The 20,646-nt window shown below is 35.6% G+C and overlaps 3 protein-coding genes across 5 annotated transcripts in view; 2 read left to right on the plus strand and 1 right to left on the minus strand.

Annotated features, from left to right (window-relative positions):
• LOC138342211 (NAD(P)H-quinone oxidoreductase chain 4, chloroplastic) overlaps window positions 1-2,524 on the minus strand; it is a 2,929-nt gene extending 405 nt beyond the window's left edge. The window contains exons 1-2 of the mRNA XM_069294437.1: window positions 2,159-2,524; window positions 1-2,065 (exon numbers count right to left, since the gene is read on the minus strand). The exon at window positions 1-2,065 is cut by the window's left edge and continues 405 nt beyond it. Coding sequence (XP_069150538.1) covers window positions 525-2,065; window positions 2,159-2,390 — 1,773 coding nt within the window. The 5' untranslated portion in view covers window positions 2,391-2,524 and the 3' untranslated portion in view covers window positions 1-524. The remainder of the gene's footprint in view (window positions 2,066-2,158) is intronic.
• Window positions 1-19,328, plus strand: part of LOC101268629 (uncharacterized) — a 65,091-nt gene extending 45,763 nt beyond the window's left edge. For 2 of the 3 annotated variants that reach the window (XM_010317509.4, XM_004231674.5), the window contains exons 9-10: window positions 17,821-18,064; window positions 18,956-19,328. In XM_010317509.4, the coding sequence (XP_010315811.2) occupies window positions 17,821-18,064; window positions 18,956-19,222 (511 nt within the window). In that variant the 3' untranslated portion in view covers window positions 19,223-19,328. Of the gene's footprint in view, window positions 1-8,947; window positions 9,432-17,820; window positions 18,065-18,955 lie in introns of those variants that run through there. The other variant, XM_069294436.1, reaches the window with a different exon arrangement.
• On the plus strand, window positions 10,608-11,685 carry LOC104645642 (uncharacterized). The gene is made up of 3 exons (XM_010317508.4): window positions 10,608-10,799; window positions 10,879-10,998; window positions 11,079-11,685. The coding sequence occupies exons 1-3, from the start codon at window positions 10,746-10,748 to the stop codon at window positions 11,526-11,528; spliced, it is 624 nt and encodes a 207-aa protein (XP_010315810.2). The 5' UTR covers window positions 10,608-10,745; the 3' UTR covers window positions 11,529-11,685.
• Window positions 19,329-20,646: the final 1,318 nt, after the last annotated feature.

Consider the following 20,646-nt stretch of genomic DNA (forward strand, 5'->3'; position numbering starts at 1 on the left):
GTTTAGGATTTACTTTTTTAACCATAGGAATCCTTTCGGGAGCGGTATGGGCTAATGAAGCGTGGGGTTCCTATTGGAATTGGGATCCAAAAGAAACTTGGGCATTTATTACTTGGATCGTATTTGCCATTTATTTACATACTCGAACAAATAGAAATTTGCGGGGTCCAAATTCTGCAATTGTAGCGTCGATAGGTTTTCTTATAATTTGGATATGCTATTTTGGGGTCAATCTATTAGGAATAGGGTTACATAGTTATGGTTCTTTTCCATCAACATTTAATTGAATTCAAGACAAGTTATTACAAATACAAGAGCGGGCGACGCATTGTATGAACCAGCATGCGGACCGTGTGAATCAAATATTGTATTGATGATTCACACGGTTTTCTACCATATGTAGTTCAATTTCATTGTTTTTACTTAATTCTTAAGTTAAAAGAGAAGAAAAAAAGAAGACTTTTTTTCATTGTCCAAGAATGTTTTTAAAAACAAACATAGGTTTTTTTATTTCAGTCATCCAATTATCTATAAAAAAAATTAGATAGAATAACTTCGACCTTGTCAACTGCTAATGAAAGAACGAAATCGGGGTATATACCAATACCTATTACGGGTAAAAAGATGGAGATCGAAAGAAATAACTCTCGCGGTCCAGAATCAAAAAAAGAATCCTTCGGGGCGTTAAATAACTTGTATCCATAGAACATCTGGCGTGGCATAGATAATGAATAAATAGGAGTTAATATAATTCCAATTGCCATTACAAAAGTAATTAGTAGTTTTGGCATTAAAAGATATTTTTGGCCGGTAATTATTCCAAAAAATACTATCAATTCGGCAACAAAACCACTCATACCTGGTAATGCAAGGGAAGCCATCGAAAAGCTACTGAACATCGTGAACATTTTTGGCATTGGAATAGCTATTCCGCCCATTTCGTCAAGATAAACAAGGCGGATTCTATCATAAGTCGTTCCCGCCAAGAAAAAAAGTGCAGCACCAATAAATCCATGAGAGATTATTTGTAAAAGGGCTCCATTTAGTCCCGTATCGGTTAGAGAACTAATTCCTATAATTATGAAACCCATATGAGAGACAGAGGAATAGGCTATTCTTTTTTTTAAATTCCGTTGGCCAAGAGATGTTGAAGCTGCATAGATTATTTGTATTGTACCTATTATCATCAACCAAGGAGAAAATATAGAATGGGCATGAGGTAATAATTCCATATTGATTCGAATTAATCCATACGCTCCCATTTTTAATAAGATTCCGGCTAGAAGCATACAAGTACTGTAATGTGCTTCTCCATGGGTATCTGGTAACCATGTGTGTAGGGGGATAATGGGCGATTTGACAGCAAAAGCAATAAAAAATCCAATATAGAAGATTATTTCTAAAACCACAGGATATGACTGATTAACTGATGTTTCAAAATTTAATGTTGGTTCATTAGAACCATATAAAGCAACACCCAAAACTCCCATTAAGAGAAAAACGGAACCCCCCGCCGTGTACAAAATAAATTTTGTAGCTGAGTACAGACGTTTCTTTCCTCCCCACATGGCTAGAAGTAGATAAACAGGAATTAATTCTAACTCCCACATGATGAAAAAAAGTAAAAGGTCCCGAGACGAAAATAATCCAATTTGACCACTGTACATTGCTAACATGAGAAAATGGAATAATCTAGAATCTCGAGTAACTGGCCAAGCCGCTAAAGTCGCTAAAGTAGTGATAAATCCTGTTAATAAAATGGGTCCTATAGAAAGTCCATCTATTCCTAATCTCCAATGGAAATCAAAAAAATCGATCCATTTATAATCCTCTACTAGTTGGATTAATGGATCATCCGATTGGAAATGATAACAAAATGCATAAGTTGTTAGAAGGAGTTCTAAAATACATATACATATTGTATACCACCTAATTACCCTATTTCCTTTATGGGGAAGAAAGAAAATTAAAGAACCCGCAAATATCGGAAAAACGACAATTATTGTTAACCAAGGAAAATAATTCGTAGTAAAGACAAGATACACTTGGACCAAAAAAACCCGTGCTCAAAATATTTTTATTTTCGAGCACAGGTTTGTCGGTAAAAAAATTAAATGGATTCAAGTAGAGTTTTCTCGAACGTATCAATAAGCTAGACCCATACTGCGAGTTGTTTCATGCCATAAATAAACTCGGACACTCAAGAAATCTGTTGGACAGGCGGATTCACATCTCTTACAACCAACACAGTCCTCTGTTCGTGGAGCAGAAGCAATTTGTTTAGCCTTACAACCGTCCCAAGGTATCATTTCTAATACATCAGTGGGGCAGGCTCGGACACATTGAGTACATCCTATACACGTATCATAAATCTTTACTGAATGTGACATTGGGCCTATACGTTTTTGAATGTTCTAAATTTTCGATCTAGTAAACTTAGAAACGAATCGTATATTTAGATACCAGATGAATCAATGAGTTATCATAATTTTCTAATCAACCCCTTTCTGGATTGGTTTATGAGATATGAGAGAGGCCAAAATACTTTGATTTCTTATGTTTTGCAAACAAGATCATACTTTACGTAGTAAACATGCTAATTAAAATAGATTTCTCAATATTAGAATCTAGATGATTAATATTAATTATTCAACAAATTTGATTGGTTGATACGAGTTGATTTTCTGTTACGGTAAATTGATGAAACAATAGCCAGGCCAATGGCTGCTTCAGCGGCTGCAATAGCTATAACAAAAATTGAGAAAATGTCTCCCTTTAATTGACGATTATCAAAAAAATCAGAAAATGTTACAAAATTGATATTAACTGCATTCAATATAAGTTCAAGACACATAAGGGCTCTAACCATATTTCGACTTGTGATCAATCCATAGATACCGATGGAAAATAAATAGGCACTCAAAACAAGTACATGTTCGAGAATCATTAAACAACTCCTTATCAATCCCGACTCCTTTCAATATGAACAACAATTCAACTAACTTAATTGACTAGTATATAACAAGTATGGAACAAAGAAATATATTGTTACTAGATTGACCTAAAGTCTTTCTATTTATCCAGCTAGAATTCAAATAGAATTGAAGGAAAATTAATGTGATAAGACAGAACAAAATTTTATTTGAATTCCAAGTTTTAATAGAAATTTTTTATTGACGAGCTACAGCAATTGCACCTATTAAAGCAACTAAAAGGATTATGGAAATAAGTTCAAATGGGAGAAAAAAATCTGTTGATAAATGAATTCCAATTTGTTGACTATTACTTAGAAAATCTTGCTCTATAATCTGGTTTGATCTTGTAGTCCAAATAATCCCGTACCATGACGTATCTGAAATAGTAGTAAATAGTGAAATAAAAAGACTTATACAAACCATCGAAGTAATTCCATCTCCTACGGTCCAAAGATGAAAATCCTTGTAATATTCTGAGCCATTCATGAACATCACAGCAAAAATGATTAAAACATTTATAGCTCCTACGTAAATAAGTAGCTGCGCAGCAGCTACAAAATAGGCGTTAGATAGAATATAGAATAACGATGTACAAACAAGAACCAATCCCAAGGAAAAGGCCGAATAAATTGGATTGGGAAGTAATACCACTCCTAGACCCCCTAATATAAGACCCGATCCTAGAAAGACTAAAAGAAAATCATGTATTGGTTCAGATAAATCCATTTTTTATAAAAAATCAAAAACGAAGAATTTCATGACTTTATTGACCTGACCAGGAAAAAAGCAGTTTTTCTATTTTTTATGATACTTTGAAATTGTTAATTGAATGAAAGTCTAATGGGTATGAATTGACGTAGATGCTTTTATTTTATTGGACCACTATCCATTCTTTATTCGTCGAAAGAGGAGTTTAAACCTATCTATTTTTGATATCATTTATCTACTTTGAAACCATTACTATTATAATATATAATATTGAACTCGGTTTTGTTTTCAATCTAAATTAAGCTTAAGCTAGGAGTCTCATTAAGAAACCACTAGTTTGAATTGCCCAAGCAAAAATCTCATTGTTTTAGATCCGAACTAAGCCTTCGTAATTTGTAATTTTTTTGAATCAAATTAAGGGTTTATTCATTGTTTATTTGAGGTAAATTCGAAATTGTTCGAATTGTGTAATCATCAATTACTGACATTGGTAAGCGACCCAAAGCGATTTGATTATAATTCAATTCGTGACGATCATAAGTAGAAAGTTCATATTCTTCGGTCATTGATAAACAATTTGTTGGGCAATACTCAACGCAATTACCACAAAATATACAAATTCCAAAATCAATACTGTAATTAAGCAATCGTTTCTTTCGAATATCAGTTTCCAACTTCCAATCAACAACGGGTAAATCTATAGGACATACACGCACACATACTTCACAAGCAATGCATTTATCAAATTCAAAGTGTATTCGGCCTCGGAAACGTTCCGATGTGATCAATTTTTCGTAGGGGTATTGAATAGTTACAGGTAAACGATTTGCGTGGGACAGGGTAATCATGAAACCTTGGCCGATATATCTGGCGGCTCGTATTGTTTGTTGACCATAATTTATGAATTCAGTTATCATAGGGAGCATATGTTGAATATCTATAAAAAAGATTTTATGCTTGTTTCTTTCTCTTGTTTGAGACAAGTCGTGAATCTAGGATATTGTGGTCTTTTACAGTGAAAGAAGTTGGGACGAGGTTGTCAATAATAGATTACCTAGAGAAATCGGTAAAAGAAATTTCCACCCAAGATTTAATAGTTGGTCCATTCTCAGCCTCGGTAAAGTCCATCTTGTTGCAATGGGAATGAACAAAAACAAATAAGTTTTGGCTAATGTGATAAAGATACCAATTAGTGTTCCAAAGACTTTACCTCCTTTATTTATGCCAAATATATCAGGAACAAATATGTACGGAATAGAAAGATTCCAACCTCCCAAGTAAAGAACTGTTACAAATAATGAAGAAACTAGTAGATTCAGATATGAAGCAATGTAAAATAAACCAAATTTGATACCAGAATATTCGGTTTGATACCCTGCTACTAATTCTTCTTCTGCTTCTGGTAAATCAAAAGGTAATCTTTCACACTCGGCGAGAGAAGAAATTAGAAAAACGATAAACCCGATGGGTTGACGCCACAAATTCCACCCCCAAAAACCATATTTTGACTGCGCTTCCACTATATCAACTGTACTTAAACTGTTAGATAATCATAGTCGATGATAACATCACTGTGCCCATCGCTATTACAGAACCGTACGTGAGATTTTCACCTCATACGGCTCCTCAGAGGTCACAACTAAATCTAAGGGCCCTTTCCTATTCTTTATCTTGATATGTTTGTCAGATAGAGTCAAAATCTATTCTAAGGTCCCAAATTAGACCAATGGAATTCTGTCTGCTATATTTAAAACTAATAAATAAGTGCTTCTGAATTTATCTCATCTTTTAAGAATTTTAATTTTTCTTTGTTGATTAATAACCTTATCATTAAATAAAAAAATGTGCTTTATAGCAATATCACATATACATTTCAACCTCGAATTTTCAATTACGAAAAAAATTAGAGAGTACATTAGTTCATGAATCATGACAAAAATTTTATCTCTCTAAATAGAAATAAAAATTGAATTATAGGAAAGAAAGAATAAAAACAAAAAAAGACATCCCTCCTTTTTCCTTTTGCAATTAGCTTCTTTTCTTTCTATTTCGATTTTTTTATTTCATTCCTATTCTCCTTTCTCAGAAAAAGGGTCTTTAACCAAAGTAAAAGATTACTTCGTTCTTGATAGTTAGTTACTTACTCAGTGGATAGGAACATACTCTGGATCAGAATCATGGGGAGTACTTCTTGATCATTTCTACGAACGTAAAGCCCCAATTTGAATTCCTTTTATGTACAGAAATATCCTCTTGGATAACTTACATAATCTCAATTACTAATCCTTTGTGTATCTTAGTCTTCCTAACCATCCACTCATTTTTTGTTTCAAAAACCTCCCGTTGTGGAAATCCATCTATGGTAATAGACAGTAAAAACTCCATAGAGTTGGTCTTTTGAACCCGCTTCAAGCTATCATGACAATTCACGAATCTTGGGGTAAACAATCTCTCTTGCTTATGTTTACTTTTTTCACCATTTGATTCTTGTACATAGGAAATGAGACTCAACTTTTTTACTGCAAATTTAGAAGCCGTTTTCTTTCACTCATATAACTATCTGATTTAGTTCATCAACTCAAATGCTGAAGAAAAAAAATATATATAATCAATCAAATCTTTTTATCCTTGTTTCTAGAAAGAAAAGAATTTGGATAAATTTTAGGTCTCACCGAATCACACGTAGAGATATTGATAACACACATAGAGCTAATGGTATTTCATAACTAATTGATTGAGCAGCTGCCCGTAGACCACCTAAAAAGGAATATTTATTATTTGATCCATACCCCGACATAAGAAGTCCAACGGGAGCAATACTTGAAATGGCAATCCAAAAAAAAACACCAATACTAAGATCGGCTAGAACAAGGTGATCACCAAAAGGAATTACTGAATAACTTAGAAAGATAGATATTACTGCTATGGATGGTCCGATACTGAATAAACGAGTATCTCCTGTAGATGGAATAAGGTTCTCTTTCAAAAGTAGTTTTGTCCCATCTGCTAGAGCTTGAAGAATTCCTAACGGGCCGGCATATTCAGGCCCAATACGTTGTTGTATTCCTGCAGATATTTCTCTTTCTAACCAAACAATTACTAGTACACCTATTGTGATTCCTAATACAAGAGTCACAATAGGGACAAGCATCCATATGATCCCATAGACTTCTTTTAAGGATTCCAATTTGGAAAAAGAATTGATAGTCTCTATTTCTGTTGTATCAATTATCATTTCAACGATCAACTTCTCCCATAATGATATCTATGCTACCTAGTATTGTCATAATATCAGCCAATTTCATTCTTTTAACTAACTGAGGAAGAATTTGCAAATTGATAAAACCTGGTGGGCGAATTTTCCATCTCCAAGGAAAAACGCTCTGATCTCCTATCAGAAAAATCCCCAATTCTCCTTTTGGGGCTTCAACTCTCACATAAAGTTCTTGTTTCGACAATTCAAAAGTTGGAGAAGGCTTTTTACTAATAAACCGATATTCAAAATCATTCCATTCAGGATCTTTTAATCTGTCAAAACGTCGCATTTCTAAATTTTCGTAAGGCCCCCCTGGAATTCCTTCCAGAGCCTGTTGAATAATCTTTATGGATTCTGTCATTTCACCGATTCGTACTAAATAACGAGCTAATGAATCCCCTTCTCGTTGCCATTGAACCTGCCAATCAAATTCGTCGTAAGACTCATAATGATCAACTTTACGAAGATCCCATTCTATTCCGGAAGCTCGTAGCATTGGTCCCGATAAACCCCAATTTAATGCCTCGTCTCTCCCAATAATGCCTACGCCTTCAACTCGTTCTAAAAAAATAGGATTCCGAGTAATAAGTTTTTGATACTCAGCAACCCCTGTTAAAAAATAATCGCAAAAATCCAAACATTTATCTATCCAGCCATAGGGTAGATCGGCAGCCACTCCTCCAATCCTAAAATAATTATGCATCATTCGCATACCGGTGGCAGCTTCGAATAGGTCATATATCAATTCTCTTTCTCTAAAAATATAGAAGAAAGGGGTCTGTGCACCAATATCCGCCATAAAAGGACCGAGCCATAACAAATGAGAAGCTATCCGACTCAACTCCAACATAATGACTCTGATATAGCTAGCCCTTTTAGGTACTTGAATATTGCCTAATTGTTCGGGTCCATTTATGGTTATTGCTTCTGTGAACATAGTAGCTAAATAATCCCAACGTGTTACATAAGGCAAATATTGTATAATTGTTCGGTTTTCCGCAATTTTCTCCATCCCTCTATGTAAATAACCCAATATTGGTTCGCAGTCGACAACATCTTCACCATCTAGAGTAACGATGAGTCGAAGAACACCGTGCATTGATGGGTGCTGAGGCCCCATATTGACTATCATGAGGTCTTTTCTTGTAGTTGGTGCAGTCATAAGTTTTTTAACGATTCATTCTTCCATGAATTACTGAAAGTGAAAAGAAGTTCATCAAAATTTAATCGAAACATATAAGTGAAAATGAAATAACTCTTCAAATTAATCAAATTAACGAGTTTTTGTCTCTCGAATGTCCAACCGATTAATTAATTCTTTATAACGTACTCTATTTTTTTTTGCCAAATAAGCTAGCAGTCGTTGACGTTTTCCCAAAATTTTCTTCAAACCTCTCTGAGATAAATAGTCTTTTTTGTGCAATTCTAAATGTGAAGTAAGTCTTCGTATCTTATTGGTGAAATTGAATAAATATTAGTCAAAATTAGGGTTTTTTTTTTACTTTTGAAATTTTTCTGAAATCCACATCGCGACTCTCTCTCGATCGATCGATTGACTCTTCTCCCTCGCTGTCGCAAGCTTCTCCTTCTCCCTCGCTCCCCTTGCAGCCTCGCTGTCGCCTTCAGCTTCTCCTTCTCCCTCGCTCTCCCTCGCAGCCTCGCTGTCGCCTTCAGCTTCTCCTTCTCCCTCGCTCTCCCTCGCAGCCTCGCTGTCGCCTTCAGCTTCTCCTTCTCCCTCGCCGACGACCCTCGTGAGTCGCGACTCTAGTTCCCTCCGACGTCCGACCCTCCGACTCTCATTCTCTGTTTTCAGGTAATGTTTTCTGATTTCTGTTCTTCTTCTTCATTTTTTCTGTTCTTCTTCTTCATTTTTTTTTCAGTTACTGTTTTTTTGTTTTACACTTTATAGCAGTCAGGCACTAAGTGCTTACTGCTTTGTGTATATGTAAAGTGTAAATTTTTTTTAAAAAATTCTTTTCCTAATTATTTATTCCAATATTTCTAACAGCGAATTAATTGAATTTAATAATCAATGGCGGATGCTACCAAAAAGAGGGACATTGGATGGAATTATGGCACACAAGGAGCGACGAAAGATTCGGTCAATTGTAACTTTTGTGGGATTACTTTCAATGGTGGAATAACTCGACACAAACAACATTTAGTGGGTGGTTTCAAAAATGTTAAACAATGTGTCGCTTGTCCGTCGGAAATTAGAGAAGAAATAAGGGCTTATATGCAAAACAAAATAGCTAATAATCCCAAATTTCAAATGAGGCAACCGGAAGAATTTGTTGATATTGATGATCTTGATGAAATGGATGATTATGCGGAAATGAGGCCTCCCTCCAAAACTCAAAAGATATCTTCTAGTGGAGGTTCATCCACCGCACGGAGTGTGACGAAAGGACCTTTGAACCTCTATTTTTCACAAAAATCAACACAAAAAGGAGGCTTAGAAAAAGGAGGAGGAATCGAAGAAACAAAGAAAATTCTAAGAGAGCATGCAGTAAGTGCTTTTGCAATTTGGATGTATGATGCCGGGCTCCCTTTTAATTGCGTCAATCACAAATCATTCGATAAATTTATTGAGGCAGTTGGACAACATGGCCGCGGAATGAAGCCTCCTACATTCCATGAAGTTAGAGTCACTCACCTTAAAAAAGAGGTGGATAAAGTAGAAAAAATTGTTGATGAGCATAAAGTGCAATGGACAAAGTTTGGTTGTTCCATTATGATGGACAAATGGACGGCACGAAATGGCAAAATGATCATCAATATTTTGGTGAATTCTCCAATCGGTAGTGTATTTCTTGGTTCGGTTGATGCTAGCAATGAATCTACCGATTCCACCAAAATGTACAAGTTATTTGAAAGCACTATCGAAAGAATTGGACCGGAAAATGTGGTACAAATTGTCACCGATAATGCTAGTGAGAATGTCAAAGCGGGAAGTATGATGATGGGTGTGTATCCACACATTTATTGGACTCCATGTGCCGCTCATTGCATCAACTTGATATTTGGTGACATATTCAAGGTTAAGCCATATGCTTTCGGTAATCAACCTATCCTTTAACTTTCTTAAGTTTCTTTATAGTCAATACTCAATAATTCATTAGCTACTAATTAATTTAATTTAATCTTTCTATAACAGTTTTTAAGAAGGCCATCAGATCCATTCTTACATTAGTCAAAGGCCATTGTTGTTAAACTTGATGAGAAAATTCACCAAAGAAAGAAATTTGGTGAAACCGGCCAAGACAAGATTTGCAACGGCATTCTTAACTTTGAGAGCTATGTACATACAAAGAAAAAACTTGAAAACTTTAGTCCTCTCAACCGAATGGAATTCAAGTAAATTTGCAAAGGAAACTTCGGGGAAAGAAGTTGCCAATCTTCTTATTTCTATCCACTTTTGGAATGATGTTGTTCGGGCACTTACAGTTTGTAGCCCTTTGAAAAAGTGCTTCGTTTGGTGGATGGGGAGAAAAAACCACCAATGGGTTATATTTATGAGGCAATGGATAGAGCCAAAGAAGCTATTGCACATGGTTTTCGTGGAGTTCAGAAGCATTATGAGAAAGTGTTTCAAATTATTGATGCAAGGTGGTCAGAACAACTCCATCGGCCTTTGCATGCTGCAGGCCATGTTTTGAACCCAGGATTATATTATAAAGCTGAAGAAGAGGGAACTTTATTACAGAGTTTGTGGGCCGAGTATTATGCATGTGTTGAGAAGTTGGTCCGTGATACAACAATACAAGATGCACTAATCGCTGAGCTTCCTAAGTACAAAATGGCGGATGGACTATTTGGTTGTGGTCCGGCTAAAAGAGCTAGAGACACAAGGTCACCGGGTAAGTGGGTTGATTTAGATCTTACTTAAATTATTTGACTTACTTATAGTCACTAACCTTTAAATTTATTTTATTATAGTTGAATGGTGGGTTACTATTTGGTAGTGAAACACCAAACTTGCAAAAGTTTGCCATGAAAGTATTAAGCCTAACTTGTACCTCATCTGGATGTGAGCGAAATTGGGGTGTGTTTGAACACGTAAGTAAAAATTTATATCCTATTTTTCATATTATATTATTATCAATATCAACTAGTTAATATCAATAACTTATGCACAGATTCATTCCAAAAAGAGGAATAGGCTTACACTATCGCGTCTCAATGATCTAGTGTACATTAAGTACAATAGAACATTGAAACGTCGTTATGATGCTCGTGATCTTATTGATCCAATTCGCTTGGATAACATAGACGAGTCAAATGAATGGTTAGTTGGATGCCCCGAAGATCAAGATGATGAACTAGTATATGAGGATGATGATCTTACTTGGGGTAGTGTTGCTACGGCAATTGGAGCGGACGAGAGTATCTATCATCTTAGGGGACTTTCTTCAAGATCAACAGTACTTGACAAGGGTAAAGGAGTAGAAAGTACATCTACATGTTCATCTTCAAGTAGGACTCGGACACTAATTGATGAAGAATACGAGGAGGAAGAAGATGAAGAGCAATATAATGATGTAGAGGATTTTGATCTTCAAGAGTTGGATAATTTTGAAGAAGAATAGACTTTTAAAGTTTTGGTTTATTGTATTTTGAATTGTTTGGTCTTTAAAGTTTTAGACATTCTATTGGTTTTAGAATTGAATATTTGCTAGTGTGTGTTATTGCTATTTAGACTTTGGATAAAATATGCAATTAAATATTTTTAATTTTTGGTATTAATTGGCGCCTTTATTCAAAAAGGCAAGCGCCTCGCCTCTTGCCTCGCCGCGTGGCGAGGCAGGCCCTTGTCGCCTTTTGTCGCCTCTCGCCGTCCACAACACTGCTATGCACTAAAGAAACCAACAGGGGATCAATTCACAAGTACTGAGAATCTCACAGTATTGATACAATGTCTGATCCATTGGATCCACTTCTTCCCGAATCCCAATCTCCCCATTGTGGTCAAAAGATATTCCCAATTAACATGGTCATAGGCTTTCTCCATGTCAAGCTTACAAAGTATTCCTGGTTTCTTTTGCTTTTGTCTGGAATCCACTGCCTCATTAGCCATCAACACTGCATCCATGATTTGTCTTCCTTGGATAAAAGCCACAACTGAAATTCTCCTTTTAGGATGTGTATTGTCATCCCTTCCTATTCCTCATTACCTTGTTATAGAAATCTGTTACGACTCTTCAAAGCTTTCCAAATAAATCACAATAGCTTGAGTATGGAAGAAGGCAATGTTGTGTATTACCTAGTTCTTGTATTGTTTCAAATTTTAACAATAGTTGAAACATAAGTTGCTCGGACTCGGGTGCGGGTGTCCGACACGGGTGTGATCTACATGTCGGATCTGTCATGATCTAATTTTTAAGATTCAAAGATATAAATCTAGATATGGATACGGGTGAGCGGAGTTCGGCAAAAAAAATCTAAATATATTACTAATATGTTGAGCATACCTACGCCAACATTAGTTTCCATTAAAAATATGTGTCTTCAGAGCATATATATTAATCTTTAATTTACAATTAAATAATTATAATGTTTATCCACACTAATGAACCCTAATTTACTTTAATTTATAACTATAATGTTTATCCTCATTTATAAACTCAAATGAATAGGTAATATTTATCTCATATAACCAAAACAATATGTATATATATTCATAAAAAATCTGAATAATAATAATAATAATAATAATAATAGTAATTAAACATGGCAGCTATTAAAGGACTAAAATTCAATTTAAACTAATAAATTAGTCTTCTCGGTCGTCTTCAACTCTTCTTCATCTTTGTTCCTTTGCAGCTCTGCTTCCTCTTCTCGCCTCCATCTTCTCCCCAAACAAGTTCTCTGTATCTTTGTTTTCCCCATTAATTTACAACTTAGTACTCACGAGTCACGACATGCAAAGTCTAGAAGTCCACCACGTCATCACCGGTTCTCAGTTTCTCTGTTCCAAAATAGAAATTGTAGACCCGCAACTGCCACATGAACAAAAAGATTTACCAAGAAAAAAGCTTCAAAGGAGACAAAAGGATGTATAAATTACTTTATAAGAGCAGGATTGAAGGTATTTTGTTTCAGGTCTATCTACTCAGATATTTACTTTTGAGTTGTCAAAGTTGCCTTTTTTTCTCCAAAGTCTTGGTCAATACACCCGATCTCGTCTGACAGAATCTGACATAGATCCAACACCCTTACCCGTGTCAGTGTCGTTTCGACACGGTTGTGGCACAAAAATTGCCGAGTCCGAGCTACTTAGGTTAAAAAAAGCCTGTAAATTGAGTTTGACAACATGAGTTTTTCTATTATGTGAATACACATTACTCTCCTTTTTTTAGGAAGCCAGATTCCTCTTGCAAACCCATAAAGTCTCTTCATTTCTCATCGTTACATAAAGACTAGTAATATATTATTATATGAATCAACCAGTTAACCTACATCTATATACGAAAGCATATGAAGATAATATTCAGTTAACTTGTGAATTGTAAAACAAGTAGTCAGCTTGTGAATACTTGAAGTAGGAGAAAATACATTTTTTTGAGTATATAGAGCACCAAGGGTTGCGTTGGCCAAAAAGGGATGGTCTAGATTAACTATCCCTCTTGACTGGCTAGTAGCTACGGGTTGATGAATGAGCTCACTACACTTTTGTTAAAATAGGAATACGAACAAGAATAATATATACAATCCTTTTTTAATTTTTAGAATAGGAATAGTATATATATATAAATCCTACGTAGAAAAAGATTGTTTAGTAGTGTCCTAGTTGGAAAAGTAGTCTAATATAGTTATTTTTTTATTTTTATACAAACGTACTGCATTTTATTCATCTTAACTAAGTACAATGATTTGAGGGAGATACAGAAAGTGGCTTACTTCTCCCTAATCTTAAAGGATTTAAACTCCAATTTGATATGAATAAAATGCAAAAATAATTGAAACCTTGGTCATCACCAAATGACACCAAGTTTTCCAATCTAGCAATTAGGGGTGGGCATTTGGTATTTCGGTTAGGGTTCGGTTTTTTTTTCCGGTTTTTTCGATTTTCGGTTTTTGTAAATTGTGTACCGAATACCAAACCGAAATATTTCGGTTCGGTTTTGTTATTTCGGTTTTTTTAATGGACCTGCTTAGTTGGGCTTTTAAAAATTTACAATTTTTTTGTTTGATTTTCAGCTTAATGGGCTAATAATAGTTATATCAAAAAGTCTTTTACTTTTTTTTTTAAAGTATAATATTTATTATTTAATATTAATAATTAATATAACATAAATATATATTATAATATAATATATTTCGGTAAACCGAAATACCGAATTACACAAAATTACATACCGAAAACCGAACCGAAATACCGATAAATACAAAAACATATACCGAATACCGAACCAAAAACCAAAAAACCGAAACCAAAATACCAAAAAAATTCAGTTTGGTGCGGCGTCTTGGTTTTCCGGTGTTTATGCCCAGCCCTACTAGCAATATGTCAAATGGTACCATCTCCTCAACATGGAACATCACGAGACAAAAATGGGATAAGAGTTGGATCAATACCATGTATTGGAACAACAAGTCCCTTTTAAAATGAACTTCATCCTTTGGAGAGCCCTGAGGGATAAAATTCCTACTGATTCAAATCTGATAAGGATGGGCATCCATGCCACCTGAAGGTGTTGTTGTTGCAAGAATCCCTGAGAAGAAGGTATTGTTCATCTGTTCTGTTCTGGAGAGTTTGCACAAGAGATATGGTCAATCCTGTATGGTCAGGAACTGGTGGACCTGGAAAACTAGAAATTCGGTCCTAGCCTTAATTGTGAAATATCTCCTTATTGTAGCTACATGGGAACTATAGAAAGCAAGATGTGGGGCGAAGTATGGAAAAGAACAATATAGTGTCAGGAAGTGCATAAATCAGATTGCTGTTACTTTAACTCATCTGGTGGCTAGCCAATTTGTGAATGTGAAGTTGATGCCTAACTGGGAGTATATTGTGTATCTGAAGATAAGTAATATTATCAGTAGGAGGAGAGTTATGGTTAAATGGTGTAAACCATCAACTAGTTTTGTGAAACTAAACTCAGATGGTAGTTACAACACTGATCTCTGTGGAGGTGTAGGGGTGATTAGGGATTGCGAGGCGCATCTTCTTTTTGTTTGCTTACTAAATCTTGGAGAAGGCACTAGTAATTGGGCTGAAGTTATGGCACTGTAATATGGCATAAGGTGGTGCATCAACAATAAATATGAGTTTATCTTTGCAAAAAGTGACTCAAAACTTCTAGTAAATTGTGTCAATGATCAAAATTCTGCTCCATGGAAGAGCAGAAAGATGTGGAGGAACTAAAAGCCCACATGGAGAATGCAGGTTATATTTTGCGACATTGTTACAAAAGTGGCCAACAAGGTTGCTGACAAACTGGCATTGATTTGCCATACTAATCAACAGAGCACTATGTTTACAACCTTTGCTGAGCTTCCTAAAAGCCTTATGACTATGGATAGATGGAATATGGCTAACTTCAGAACTATCCAAAAAAAGAAGACAAATCATTTGGGACCCGCCTTAATATAGTGTCTATAAATAGGGTTGCAATGCAATAATGTAGATACAAAGTTCGGGAAAATTGGAAGATGAATCTTTTCCCGGAGTTGGAACAACTTGTTCTTCCTGACCCGATTCAACGCCAAAAAAGGGCTTGTCCTTACCAAAAAGTACTCATATTTCTTGAAGAAAGGGGCGAACTAAGGATATCGTGCTTGCAAGGAAGCATGCAAGTGGGTGAACGCATCACCGGCCAAGGTAGTCACTTGGAACATAGGTAGAGAATCAAAGAGCTTCCGCTGCCGGCGGGCGGCTATTACCCATATATACCGTCCATATGGTGAATGGTTATGTTAACACAAGTAGGGTCATCGACACATGCATTAACCCCATATTCAGGGGAAGAAAACACTATCCACCGTGTGTCAATTTTCGTGATTTTTAAGGGGTTGTTTTGTGTCGAGCTCATTTCTATCAAGTGTTTATGTAAGCATCGTGCCATCTTACTGGTGACTACTTTTTATATCTAATTTGTCTAGCACTGTCATCCTTCCGGTGATTACTTTTTTCCTATCTAATTTGTGTTGCGTCGTGACATCCTTCCGTTGACTACTTTCTCTTATCTAGTTTGTGTTAGCACTGTCCTATACCTTCAATCCTTCAGGTGACTAGTTATCTATATCTAATTCTGTAGCATTGTGCCATCCTTCCAGTGACTACTTTCTCATATCTAATTTGTGTAGACTGTGTCATTTTGACTACTTTCTCATATTCGATTTGGGTTAGATGGGTGTAATTGGGTTGGATGGGTTTTGGGTTCTTATGTGGTGGGTTGGGTTTTTAATTTAGAGTGCCATGTGTTGGTTCTGTCAAATGACATCTCCTCATCATATAATTGGAAACCACGAGTTGGTTTGATGTCTCTTGAACTTGTGAAACCTAAGTTTCTCTGGTTAAGGTGTGGGTGTTCGATACGAGTGCGAATCTAGAGGTCGAATCCTATCTAAATATTTAGATTATGGGATACGGATCCATGTATGGGTACAATTGCGCACTAAGGGGTAACCGGAGATAAGGTATGGAAGCAGTCTGATTATTTCCACTTGAGTCGACTTAAGTCTTTCTCTCCTCGAGATTTAGCTAAAAGTAATCGAAATAACTAAAAAGAGTTATAAATTATAAGATATTATGTGGAAAAATTGACAATAAAATCTAGATCAAGTGGAGAATCTTGGAAGGGGATAAAAGGAAATGTAGTGACAATATAAATTTTTATATACAAGGTATTCCATTTTGTTCAATTTCACCTGAGTTTTTGTTTTGCTCTCAAAAACTCATTGAATCTGTCCAAAATTTCCCTCTCGAATTTGGTCGAAGTACCCAAAAACTATTGACCAGGTATGGATCCCACACCCACACCCATTTCTGTCGACAGGGTGTGGCACCAAAAGTGAATATAGTCCAAGCAACTTAGTGTGAAACTGTATTATGGTTTTGCTAAACATGACAAACGTAAAAACAATCTTCGCTAAGTTGGTGGTTGCTACAAAATCTTGTTCAATGGAAGAATCATTACTTGATGCTATCCACTAGGATGAGTTCCACTTGAGATCTGTATCTTTTGTAGTTAGACAAACAATCCAACTCATTGGAATTGAGCTTTGCGTCATTTTCTTTAATTTTTATTTATGTTTATTATTTAATTAGGATTGTTTTAAATGGAGCGACATGGTTTGTTAAGACTCATATAGCCGACCCAACTTGCTTGGAATTAAAGCGTAGCCATAGTTCTTTTTAGTTAAAAATAGAATAGCTACCCTTGTCTTTAGTTAGAAATAAGGTTTGATTCATTAGTTACAGAAGGTTTTACATAATCATATATTCTTGCTTAGAGAGGAGAGTTCTAGTAGTTTTGGACTTTTAGGAGTTTAATCAGGTTATCATAAACTTTGTTTGGAAGATTTTATGAGAAGTACCTGATGAAAAATCTCACTCTTCCTCTCCTGTTCTTGGCTTCTCATCTTAACTTCTATTCTCTATCACCCGTGTCTCACTTTTCTTATTTTTGTTGCTACATCCAGTTTAGCATACAAAAGTGATTTCCTAGCATCATAATGTTGGAGTAAGATTCAGTTCCACTATAATCCTTTCAAGTTGGGATGCAAATCGATCAGGTTCCTTAGGTTTGAGATGACCGAAAACTTTTGTGCTTTTACCTGACAATTCTGACTTTTGGCATTGTTTCTATATATGCTGACTCGATCCTTCTCTTTTGGTCCCTAGCTGTTCTGAAATGTTACATTTTTTATATGCAGGGAGTGGATAAAATATGCATTGCCTTCATTGTTGGTTGTGCTTGCAGTTATCATGTTTTGGCGTAGGAATGTGAGGAAAGGGAAGCCATTAGAACCACTAAAAGTCATAGCTCCTCCTCCAAAAAATGCCGTTGAGCAACTCTTGATATTGCAGGAAGCTATTACTCAACTTGAGGCATTAATCCAAAGTGGCAACATTATTCTGCTAAAAGTACGAGCTCTCATTTTTGCTGTTCTTCCACAGGTATTATCATCTGTTTCCCTAATCCTAAGCTGCTATTACCCAATCCAATATTTGGGTTTGATATTGCCATTTCTTTATTCTTAGCATAGCTGCAACTTGAAACTCAATACATGTGAGGGGATTACAATTTAATTGTTTGAGATGTTTAATGCATATAAAAAGGGAATGTGAAAGTCGAGGAATAGTTGGACCTCAAAGAAGCTCTAGACATTTGATACAAAATTGTTTTCTTGCCATTGATAATGTTGAGAGTCGATATACGTCGGTGTATTGTACTTCATGGATTGCAATATTTAATGCATACATGGAAGTGATGGAAAACCCAGTTGATACATTTCCTTTGTTACAGGTTTCTTTTTGAAGTGACGATCGATAACAACCACGATTTGATTCCATCACTCATGGTCGTATTTTCACGATATAGATGATTTCCCTTTGTCCACAACCTAGATATCATATGGTGACAAAAAGAAGTAGTACTAGAGTTGTTATTTGTTTCCCATCAGAAACTTTAGGAAACATTTGTTTCCCTACACCATAATGGTGTATTTATAGGCAATCAGTTAAAGTGGAAGTCTAACTAATAGTTTAATGACTTACTAGCACCCCTTACTGGTAGATGGGGCACAATATTCTCCCGACCTACCAATAGCTGGACTTGAAGAAGCTCTAGAGATTGCATGCGGGTCCTGTTTTTTTACTGTAATAATTGAAATAATGGCCTTGATAACCTGGAAGGTTAGTTTAGAAGTTAACTAGATATTTACAAGTTCTCCCTAAGCTGAATTATTGAACTCGCTACAAAAGGAATGTGTTAGGATTATTTAAGTTACATTTGTAGTTACACTTGGCTCAAAATATTAACTCTTGGTTTATTTTCTTCATCTTTAGGCAACTGACAGGACAGCTCTTTTACTGGTGATCGTGGCCTTGTCTTTTGCTTTTGTGCCACTCAAATATTTGATTCTTTTTGCGTTCGTGGAGTCTTTCACAAGCAACATGCCTCTGAGGAAAATTGGCAGTGAAAGAGACCTTCGAAGGGTTAGGGAGTGGTGGATCAGGATACCAGCAGCCCCCGTGCAACTTATCAAACCTGACGACAAAAAAGACAAGAGTAAAAAACCTATATTCAAAAAGGAGAAGAAGCATGAAGAGTAGGAGTTAATGTATGTACGGTCCTTTATTGCTATATTTCAATGAAGATAGACGGCACAAAGTGAATGAAAATAAATTTGACTTAATAAAAGAGTTCTTGGTTTCTGTTTGTGTTATGCAACTAAATTAGTGATTATATGATATTCTTGAATGTTAATGGAAAAACTAAGTGGGCAGAATTGGACCTTTTTTTAATCAACAATGACAACACTACTTTGACACAAAACCCAACCTTGACTTTCAATTCAAGACCCGACTTTTGATTGGGGACCAACTCTCACACCCAAATGGGATTTGACTTTTGAACTAGGATATGACCCCAATACTTGACTTTGATGAGCAATTTAGGAACTTAGCACGACACCTGTCTAGGACCCAAAACTCGACTTAGACAACCGATTTGGAACCGCATCCCGGCACCTGACTTGGAACCTAACATGGACACCCAATTTAGGATCTGACCTCGTATTCTGACCAAGATCCTATTGTAGTGCTCAAATATCTATTTTAAAACCAAGTAAAAGCGACAACCGTCATAGCCAATAAAAATATCCAACTAAGAGTTGGGTTGAATCCCTAAGAGAATGGTATGTCCCACACAATTCCATTAAGAAATTTAGACTGTAACTCATTTATTTGTAATAATAAAAGAAAGTGGGTGGAAGATTTTACCAATTCAATAAAAAAAATTGATTATCAATTGCAACAATTAAACTTAGATTTTGGAGAATACAAGAGTTAACAAGCAATTTAGGGGTGCGGGGATTGAAAATCAATATCAAATAGGGGGTTGTGTTGCTCTATAGTAGTGAACATTCATGAATAGTCTAGGTCATCTTTAATGATACTCATCTTATTTCAATCTCATAACATCTTTAAATAGAATCTCCTTTTGGTTTCATCTATATACCATACTAAACAATTCATTACCTTACAATACTCTCTTTTTTGATGATAAAGTAGGGAAAATAGATCTGATCCATAACTTCTTTTTTCAAGCAAGTTAAAGACATCAAATCTAATTTTTAAGTATTACACTATGTACTCCACTCTAATCAATCTCTTTCGAGAATCTACTATGGAGATCAGAAGTAGGAATTAAGCTTGCAACCTTAATGTAATACCTCTAAAATGACTTAAGTGAAACTAGAGCCTAATTTTTTTTCATGAGGCTCTAAGGTTATAAAATGGTCTATAATGTGGTAATGAGGCAGTGTCTAACAATTTGGGTGAATTAGAAGTCAAAAGTCAAGGGACGATTAAGACGTTCGACGACTAGTCACCTATGAGCTTCATGTGTGTTTTATGTGCTTATGAGTGTGTCATGAGCTTATGAGGTCCTTATATGAGTTATAATAGTGTTTATAGGTAGTGTGTCAAGTTTATTGAAGTTTGGAAGTCAAACTTCCAAGAGCGTCCAAGACATT

Source organism: Solanum lycopersicum, chromosome 2, assembly GCF_036512215.1.
Source record: "Solanum lycopersicum chromosome 2, SLM_r2.1".
Lineage (NCBI taxonomy): Eukaryota > Viridiplantae > Streptophyta > Magnoliopsida > Solanales > Solanaceae > Solanum > Solanum lycopersicum.